At 40.9% G+C, this 10,006-nt stretch overlaps 2 protein-coding genes across 2 annotated transcripts in view; one reads left to right on the forward strand and one right to left on the reverse strand.

The window, feature by feature from the left end:
- Positions 1-2,892, reverse strand: part of LOC124040664 (regulator of G-protein signaling protein-like) — a 33,985-nt gene extending 31,093 nt beyond the window's left edge. Inside the window, exons 1-2 of the mRNA XM_046357743.1 lie at positions 2,788-2,892; positions 1,803-1,967 (exon numbers count right to left, since the gene is read on the reverse strand). Of these exons, the coding sequence (XP_046213699.1) occupies positions 1,803-1,967; positions 2,788-2,824 (202 nt within the window). The 5' untranslated portion in view covers positions 2,825-2,892. The remainder of the gene's footprint in view (positions 1-1,802; positions 1,968-2,787) is intronic.
- Positions 2,893-5,398: 2,506 nt separating this feature from the next.
- On the forward strand, positions 5,399-8,525 carry LOC124041800 (glutamine synthetase-like). Its single transcript, XM_046359837.1, has 7 exons — positions 5,399-5,552; positions 6,356-6,540; positions 6,667-6,828; positions 6,921-7,067; positions 7,181-7,308; positions 7,415-7,614; positions 7,812-8,525. The coding sequence occupies exons 2-7, from the start codon at positions 6,375-6,377 to the stop codon at positions 8,122-8,124; spliced, it is 1,116 nt and encodes a 371-aa protein (XP_046215793.1). The 5' UTR covers positions 5,399-5,552; positions 6,356-6,374; the 3' UTR covers positions 8,125-8,525.
- Positions 8,526-10,006: the final 1,481 nt, after the last annotated feature.

Raw genomic sequence — 10,006 nt, forward strand, 5'->3', positions numbered from 1 at the left:
CAGTCCATTTAACAACAATATGTCACAAAGTGCTATATACAGCTGAAGTCAGAAGTTTACATACACTTAGTTTGGAGTCATTAAAATGCTTTTTTCAACCACTCCACAAATTTCTTGTTAACAAACTAGTTTTGGCAAGTCAGTTAGGACATCTACTTTGTGCATGACACAAGTCATTTTCCAACAATTGTTTACAGACAGATTATTTCACTTAATTCACTGTATCACAATTCCAGTGGGTCAGAAGTTTACATACACAAAGTTGACTGTGCCTTTAAACAGTGTGGGAAATTCCAGAAAATTATGTCATGGCTTTAGAAGCTTCTGATAGGCTAATTGACATCATTTGAGTCCATTTGAATTGCAGGTGCACCTGTGGCTGTATTTCAAGGCCTACCCTCCAACTCAGTGTTTTTTTGCTTGACATCATGGGAAAATCAAAAGAAATCAATCAGAAAAAATTGTAGACCTCCACAAGTCTGGTTCATTCTTGGGAGCAATTTCCAAACGCCTGAAGGTACCACATTTATCTGTACAAACAATAGTATAAACACCAGGGGACCACACAGCTGTCATACCGCTCAGGAAGAAGACTCGTTCTGTCTCCTAGAGATGAAGTGTGAAAAGTGTGAAAAGTGCAAATCAATCCCAGAACAACAGCAAAGGACCTTGTGAAGATGCTGAAGGAAACCGGTACAAAAGTATCTATATCCACAGTTAAACGAGTCCTATATCGACATAACCTGAAAGGCCACTCAGCAAGGAAGAAGCCACTGCTCCAAAACCGTCATAAAAAAGCCAGACTACGGTTTGCAACTGCACATGGGGACAAAGATCGTACATTTTGGAGAAATGTCCTATGACCTGATGAAACAAAAATAGAACTGTTTGGCCATAATGACCATCTTTATGTTTGGAGGAAAAAGGGGGAGGCTTGCAAGTCGAAGAACACCATCCCAACCATGAAGCACGGGGGATGGCAGAATCATGTTGCGGGGGTGCTTTGCTGCAGGAGGGACTGGTGCACTTCACAAAATAGATGGCATCATGAGGTAGGAAAATTGTGGATATATTGAAGCAACATCTCAAGACCTCAGTCAGTGGAGTGAGTTAAAGCTTGGTCGCAAATGGGTCTTCCAAATGGACAATGACCCCAAGCATACTTCCAAAGTTTTGGCAAATTGGCTAAAGGAAAACAAAGTCAAGGTATTGGAGTGGCCATCAGAAAGCCCTGACCTCAATCCTATAGAAAATTTGTGGGCAGAACTGAAAAATTGTGTGTGAGCAAGGAGGCCTACAAACCTTACTCAGTTACACCAGCTCTGTCAGGAGGAATGGGCCAAAATTCACCCAACTTATTGGTGGAAGGCTACCCAAAACATTTGACCCAAGTGAAACAATTTAAAGGCAATGCTACCAAATACTAATTGAGTGCATGTAAACTTCTGACCCACTGGGAATGTGATGAAAGAAATAAAACCTGAAATAAATAATTATATTATTCTGACATTTCACATTCTTAAAATAAAGTGTTGATCCTAACTGACTTAAGACAGGGAATTTTTATTAGGATTAAATGTCTGGAATTGTGAAAAACTGCGTTTAAATGTATTTGGCTAAGGTGCATATCAACTTCTGACTTTAACTGTACATAAACTGTAGGCTAACCCCTTTGTGTCCCAAATGGCACCCTAATCCCTATAGTGTTCTACTTTTGGCAAGTGCTCATAGGGCTCTGGTCAAAAGTCATATACAGTAAAGGGAATAGGGTGATATTTTGAACAAAGGTCCTCCTGTGTTACCAGAGGGGATGCGACAGGTGGTCATGATGCTGGAGCCCTCAGTGAGGTGGACAGCTTTGATGACAGTAAGCAGGGCCTGGTAGCGGTTCCTCTGGCTCCCATCCTGCTGCCAGTGTATCTGCAGGAGACGCTCCACTTTCACAAAGAACGTCACCAACTCCTCTCCTTCAGGTACACAAGACGCACGCGCACCCACACACACACACACACACACATTGAGGACGGAGGAGTAACATTCGTTGAGGGCGGAGACTAATCGATTGTAGGGGGGATTTTGGGGCCAACCCAGATAACCAAGCTCGACGACGACTCAGATGTCATATCCTCACACATATTTGCTTGCAATAATGTGAGTCACCTGATTAATTGGTCACAACTTAAAATGGCACACTCTAAAGTATACAAGTTGTTTTTCAGCTTTATCTGTGCCTCAGATCACACAGGAAACAGAATTCTTATAGGGTTAACTCATGACAATCCAATCTTAAACTGTCTGAACATCTCTCGCTCTGTACCCAAAGTAGCAAATGTCTCACTGTTCTCATTGGTCAATTGAAAGTTGTAACAGTTTCATATCAGTCAACATATGTACTGATGCATATACATAACTCAGAATGACTATATCATCTTGAGACTCAGAAGAAGAATTTTAATTTGCGCCATTTGCCTTTTAGCCATGCTTTACCATCATACTATTGGTCTTAGCTGTACCCTGAAAGCTCTGTATTAAAATGTTTACTTTTACCAGATCCTGGAACTCAAGTTTTGTCTTTAACCTTTTCAAAGTCAACTTGCTACTGCAAAATGCAGTCTACAACTCACACAAAACCAAAACAAACAAGGACCACTGATTACATAACTTACATTTCAGTAACTTTCTATCTCCGGAGTATTATGAAATTAAAATTCACATTTTCAAAGCCATAAAATACATTTAAGTAGTTTCTTAAATCGAAATCATCTCAGAGACAATAAAAAGACATACCACGAGTGCCTTTGACAAAAGAACAGAAGCGCCTCATCCCTCTCACACTGCCCAGACATCTCTTCAGCAGCCACTGGTCTGCAAATGTCCACTTCAGCACCTCTGAGAAGGGAATAGCACAATGGACAGATGAGAAGAAGACTAGAATAGAACAGAATTACATAGCATCCTGGCCCTCCCTTCTCCCTCCCTCTCATATACACACTGGTCACAACACATGTTCTCATCAATACCTTTGCTCTATGCCTATATGTTATCTCAATGCTTCAAATGGTTTGCTAATACTTAATACAGCCTGGCCTACTATTACGGGGTGTACCATTGTCTAATGCTTTATTGACCGCTGTATAGTCTTTCTCTGGATGGAAACGAATATTAAAGAGTATTTACCTCCATCATCCCTGTATTGATTATGCCTAACATTCTCTTAACCAGAAAAAAAAGCACTCTTGCACAACAATCCGTTCAACCGATCTACTTCAAACACTGAAATTGCTGTTTGATGTATTTAAGTCTTGACCTTTAGCTTGGCATGACGAAAACTGCAGGAACTCTGTACACAAGGAATAGTAGTTATACAGCTCTGTCTGTTTGAAGTAAACGAACCGATGCACGCTCAGCCATACAAGGAATCCGCCTCTTCTCACATCCTACAATGGCAATGAATGACAAGCTAGTCAGTAGCAATTTGACTTATCAGCTTGAATGTGGTAATCTTGTTGAAGATTTGATTGTTTTGTGTAACAAAATTAGTGTGAATAATTCATTCACTTTTCTAATATGGCTTGGTTACCTGGATGCGTGGAATTTCAGGACAAAGGTACCACTTGTTTTCGGATAGAACACATAACGGAGTCTGACCAAACACCTAGGCCAAGATAAATATGACAGAAATTAGTGTATCCAAGATATAAAGCATCTACAAAAGTGTTGATTAACAAGAAATCCGTACATACTGGCAAATTCAGAAATGTATTGAAGAAATCCACAAAAACGTCATCCTTGAAAAAGTCTGCAAGCGCTTTATCACATTGTCCTCCTAGAAATAGACCATAGACAAAAGTCTGTTTTCTTAATTAATAAAATGTTCATAAATTATGAACTTGAATTTGAAATTCAAATGTTGTTTCTGATCCAAATGAGCATGCATAGAGTAAAACCATACATCAGTCATAGCCACCCTACCTGTCCTTGGTGTCATTTGAGTTGTGTACCCTCGCATCTTAAACTTCCAAAAGACATCCCTTTTGTCTGATCAATGGCGTTCTGGTAAAATGATGTAGTTGTCTATATATAGATGACAACAGGCTTATAGGGACACCATGACTAATTTTTTTAAAGTCTTGCATTCTTGAAGTGATGTCATAGATGTCAAAAGTTCCAAATGTATCATTGTTGGGTAACATTGGAATGTCTTGTCTTGACACTAACTCACACTTTGTACTCACCTTCCACTCTCTCTCTTCTCATGGAAAACCAATACCTCAATGCCAAAGAATATTATGTAGCTTGTCCTGCTACTCTACAGTGAACAGGATATGATATATCATATATGATATACTGTATACCACAGGAGGCGGGTGGCACCATAATTAGGGAGGAGGGGCTCGTGGTAATGGTTGGAGCGGAATTAGTGGAGGGATATTAATCAAACACTTGTTTTCCATGTGTTTGATGCCATTCCATTCGCTCTGTTCCAGCCATTATTATGAGCTGTTCTCCCTTCAGCAGCCTCCTGTGATATATACCATTATATATTGTACCCTTTCTCTAATCCCCATCATTATTATTATTTATTATAATAATTATAATCGTTTTTACTGTTATTGTTGTCATTATCTCACGTCACTTTAGCAACGGTGGCTTTGTCATTCATGCTAATAAAGCTTATCTCAATCTAAATCGGAATCTGATATGGGCTACTCCCAAACAATACTGTACATAAATTAACATCCTGCAGTATGTCATTGTGCGGAACTCTGATTTGATACATTTTCCAGAAACGATAAATGTGTACCTACAAATATTAATGTGAATGATTTCTATAACATACCAAGGTTCTTCATCAAGTGTATTATTTTCTAAGAGGAATAACTAGTTCAACAATATGTAATTAGTATTCAATTGTATGAAAATATAGGCCTTGACTTCTAGTTTATGAGTACATCAATAGACAATAGACATTTTTTTAACACGGGGCGGCGTTTGGAATACCGCCAGCCAGCGCATCTTTTCTGATGAGAGGCTTTTTGACTGCGTTTTATTTTCCCTGAGATGGAATTTAGTACTATGTTTTTTAAATTGTACCCATTAAATCTCGATTGCCTTTAAATATACATATATTTACAGACATTTTAGTTATTACTGTAACCTAAAGTTAAAGCTTTCTGGTCTTTGTAATGGTGTAGGAAGGGCAGTCAGTCTACTTCTAGATACATTGGGTATTAGATACAATGGGTTCCGTACTTGATACATTGTAGCGGTCTCACAAAATGTCACGCAATGCTTTTTAACTATACAAGAGGGCGTTGCGTCTCGAACCCCGTCCAATGATCGAGCCTCGTGTGCTTCAATCACCTTGGATTACACACATGTTTTTTTCTCTGACCAATCATAGACGCCGAGCTACAGCTCTCACGTTATAAATGAAACTGAAACATGAGTTAGAGCCGAGAGAATGAGAGAACAACTATCGGGAAAATTTTCAACATTACATTGGACCCGCCAGTCCTTTCGTTTTTATATCTGTTTTCTCGTTTTTACAGGTAATTAACTCCCTCTTTCCTTATGATAAACTGTCTACCCTTATTTGACCTATTCTTCTGTAGCCTAGTTATTTCCGCGTTCCAGATAAGTAGAAGGCACCTTTTTGTTTTGTTTCCAATTGGGACACTTTGTCCTTTCATTGGAAATGGTTGTCTTTAGTCAGATTTGGTGAAGTTTGTGGTGTCTTTGCTGATTTATTAACTTCCTCTCTATAATGTAGTGTTCGGTTAATTGTGCTGTAAATTGATGTAGGAAGTGTCTGATGCAATAGCGTCGCCATGACTCCTGTGTGTGTGTGTGTGTGTGTGTGTGTGTGTGTGTGTGTGTGTGTGTGTGTGTGTGTGGTGGGGGGTGTATTCAGTATATTATTAGTATTCTGGGAATGACGCAAAGGTAGGGTCGTTGGTGTCGTTGATGGTCGTAAAGGAGGATGATGATCAAATGTTTTTGGGAAATGGGTTTATTAGTTTGTGTAACATGGACTATGTTGGTCTGTAGTCTACCAATCCAGGAATGGTCAACTGATTAACACACTGATCAATATAGAAGATTTATTTTTTGTTGTCAGATTTGCTCTACTTGAAGTGGTGAAAACCATCTGTTTTGACTCTTGCCATGGATTTCAATGAAAGGAAATGCCTAAGATGTGTCTTTGCATTTATTCTTTGATTCGTTCTGGAACAATGAGCAATCCTGTCTCTGAGTTAGCTGTTATGCAACACATCTTCCAATTGTGGTCAACGAGGTGGCGGCTTTGACGTGTAAACTCATCATACCTGTTGATGTTTTTGTATCTCCCTAGGTGTTTTATAACAAATAATATGGCTACGTCCTCCAGCGCAGAACTGAGTAAGGCTGTCAAACAGCAGTACATGGACCTCCCTCAGGGAGACAAAGTCCAAATCATGTATGTCTGGATCGATGGAACCGGAGAGGGACTCCGCTGTAAGACCAGAACGCTGGATTCGGAGCCCAAGTGCATCGAAGGTAAACAATGGTTGTTGGTTGACATTTGACACAAAGTTCCAGGGGATTTATGTGTTTTGAAGCCTAGCCTGCCTAGTCTACGCAAGTCACTCAACAACTAACTCCTTCTTTGCCTTAATTCTGTAGAACTGCCTGAATGGAACTTTGATGGCTCTAGCACCTACCAGTCTGAGGGCTCAAACAGTGATATGTATTTGATTCCTTCTGCAATGTTCAGAGATCCTTTCCGCAAAGACCCCAACAAACTGGTCCTGTGTGAAGTGCTGAAGTACAACCGCAAACCTGCAGGTAACTTCTAAATCTTGGTGTGCATCTGTCTAGCTAAGCTTTTTAAATCTATTTTTACTTCAGTGTATAATATAGGTAAATTCTTTGCACAGAAACCAACCTTCGTTTGACGTGTAATAAAGTTATGGACATGGTTGAGAACCAGGTCCCTTGGTTTGGCATGGAGCAAGAGTACACCATTTTGGGCACTGATGGACACCCATTTGGTTGGCCCAACAATGGCTTCCCTGGCCCACAAGGTAAAGACTGTTCTTAGTGGTCTTTGACTGACTATGTAAACTTCTTCCCCGGATGCGTTACTTTGAATGTGACGGTAACTCTTCTTGAACCAACCCTGTCCTTATGTGTACAGGTCCCTATTACTGTGGAGTGGGATCTGACAAGGCCTACGGTAGAGATATTGTGGAAGCCCACTACAGAGCCTGCCTGTATGCTGGGGTCATGATCTGTGGAACCAATGCTGAAGTCATGCCTGCACAGGTAAGCACAATTTTACTTGTGTGTATGCATTTATTTTTTTGCTCGTCTAATGGCTGATCCTATGCAATGAGACTTATGTACGTGAACACTGTTTTTGTCTTTCTAGTGGGAGTTCCAGGTTGGCCCTTGTGAAGGCATCAACATGGGTGATCACCTTTGGGCAGCTAGGTTCATTCTCCACCGGGTGTGTGAGGACTTTGGTGTGGTGGCCTCATTTGACCCCAAGCCCATCCCTGGAAACTGGAACGGCGCTGGATGCCACACCAATTTCAGCACAAAAGAGATGAGGGAAGAGGGTGGGTTGAAGTGAGTACTGGATCATATGAAGATGCGTTCATACTAGGTTTAATCAGTGGTTGTAATTATTAAATTGCACCCATCTGTATGCTTTTGGATGTGGAGTAAACCCAGACTTATTAGAATGCTCTTAAGGCAAAGCAGATGGTGTTGACCACCTGTGAGCTTTTCTGTGATGAACTAATCTCGCCTTCTCACTGCTCCAGGGCCATTGAGGAGTCCATTGAAAGGCTGGGGAAGAGGCATACCTACCACATCCGTGCCTATGACCCTAAAGGGGGACTTGACAATGCCCGTCGCCTTACCGGCCACCATGAAACCTCCAACATCCACGAGTTCTCTGCCGGTGTGGCCAACCGCGGTGCCAGCATCCGCATCCCTCGCACTGTGGGCCAGGAGAAGAAAGGCTACTTCGAGGACCGCCGCCCATCTGCCAACTGTGACCCGTACGCCGTGACTGAGGCTATAATCCGCACCTGTTTGCTTAGTGAGGAAGGAGATGAACCTGTGAACTACTAGATCTAACTAGTCACACCTCTGGACTGAATCCCCTTCGCCACCACCCTTCTCCATTTTCTAAATGGCTGAGAAGTCGAACTAGTACTGTATTTGTTGTAATTTTTCACTGAAATTATTCTAACCTTCTAAATGGCTTAAAGTTGGCTGGTCAACTTAACATGGAATTAAATCTGTTTAACAAAAAAAAACATTTAATGAAAGCTGGTGGCTGACAGGGCATTGTCTTCCCCTTTTGAGTCTTCTAGTGGGGAGTATAACTGTTTTTAAATCCCCATTTGCTCTCGTGTTTCCTGCAGTCTGTTGAACTGAAATAAACTAAAGCACATGTGGACACTGACGACTATGGCTGGGCGGCATGTGTAATTGTCTTAATAAAACCTATGGCTAGTTTGTGTACTTTATGCACGTTGACCTGGATTGTTTTAAAACTCTGTACCACTTTATTTCAAAGTTACTATGTAGGGAGTGTTTTTAAATGTCAACTTTCAGATTTTACACTACTGGATCATGTTGTATGGTACATTCTTCAGACTTGTGGCTCCAAATCCTGTCTTATCCATTTGTGGAGTTCCTGTGAGACTCAAAGGAGTTTTATCCTTTCTCAACTGATTTCTTGTTCTGGCACATGATTTGGTAAAACCTGAATATGCTAAACTTTGTTTTTATTTAAACTTAAATTTTTACCACGACTGACTTTTTCTTGTCTCAACCGGTTTACTAAAGGCCAACATGGCTGTGTTTAAACAGGCAGTCAAGTTCTGAAAACATCTTCCCCAACTAATTTTGTATTTTGACTCATCACATTTAATCTGTCTGTCTAAACACAGCCCATTTGGCATGTAGAAATAATGTAATGATATAGCAGAATCAAGGCATTCCTGAAATGAAAACAAGCTGATGGAAATTCATCACATTGTACATAATTCCCATTGAGTGCCAACCTGCAAAACTGGCAGTCCCCTAGTCAAAGGGTTTGTGTGGTGGATGGTCTCCAAATTGTATTGCAATTCACACATTTAAACAAGCAATGCAGGGTGTTCTCTGGCATTGATGCCTAGGAACATGATCACAGTAATTGAATCTGGACTAGACTAAAAATATTTCTCACCAGCACATGCACAAGGGAGACATACATTTTCAATCAAGATTAATCTGTGATCATAAGCGTAAACTAAATGCAGGCTGTCCCTTTTATAAACCTTAATTAACATGGTGTGAATAGTGTTGTGTATTGGGATACAGCTGGGCATGTTGCTCTTTCATGCAAGGGTGTTGGAATGTTTTCCAGCTACATGTACTGTAGGAGGAGATCTTTACAACTGAAAGGACTGCCGAGTTCAAAAACATTTAGCCTCTCCCACCAGGGCTTATACACTGCTCAAAAAAATAAAGGTAAGACTAAAATAACACATCCTAGATCTGAATGAAATATTCTTATTAAGTACTTTTTTCTTTACATAGTTGAATGTGCTGACAAAATCACACAAATTATCAATGGAAATCACATTTATCAACCCATGGAGGTCTCGATTTGGAGTCACACTCAAAATTAAAGTGGAAAACCACACGACAGGCTGATCCAACTTTGTAATGTCCTTAAAACAAGTCAAAATGAGGCTCGGTAGTGTGTGTGGCCTCCATGTGCCTGTATGACCTCGCTACAACGCCTGGGCATGCTCCTGATGAGGTGGCGGATGGTCTCCTGAGGGATCTCCTCCCAGACCTGGACTAAAGCATCCGCCAAATCCTGGACAGTCTGTGGTGCAATGTGACATTGGTGGATGGAGCGAGACATGATGTCCCAGATGTGCTCAATTGGATTCAGGTCTGGGGAACGGGCGGGCCAGTCCATAGCATCAATGCCTTCCTCCTGCAGGAACTG

This window comes from Oncorhynchus gorbuscha, linkage group LG08 (assembly GCF_021184085.1).
Source record: "Oncorhynchus gorbuscha isolate QuinsamMale2020 ecotype Even-year linkage group LG08, OgorEven_v1.0, whole genome shotgun sequence".
Lineage (NCBI taxonomy): Eukaryota > Metazoa > Chordata > Actinopteri > Salmoniformes > Salmonidae > Oncorhynchus > Oncorhynchus gorbuscha.

Excerpts from the sequence above, each read along its gene's own strand:
- LOC124041800 (XM_046359837.1), top strand. The coding sequence starts at position 6,375 with ATGGCTACGTCCTCCAGCGCAGAACTGAGTAAGGCTGTCAAACAGCAG. Across the intron at positions 7,068-7,180 it reads TGGCTTCCCTGGCCCACAAG|GTCCCTATTACTGTGGAGTG; the intron begins GTAAAGACTGTT and ends TTATGTGTACAG. Across the intron at positions 7,309-7,414 it reads CTGAAGTCATGCCTGCACAG|TGGGAGTTCCAGGTTGGCCC; the intron begins GTAAGCACAATT and ends TTGTCTTTCTAG.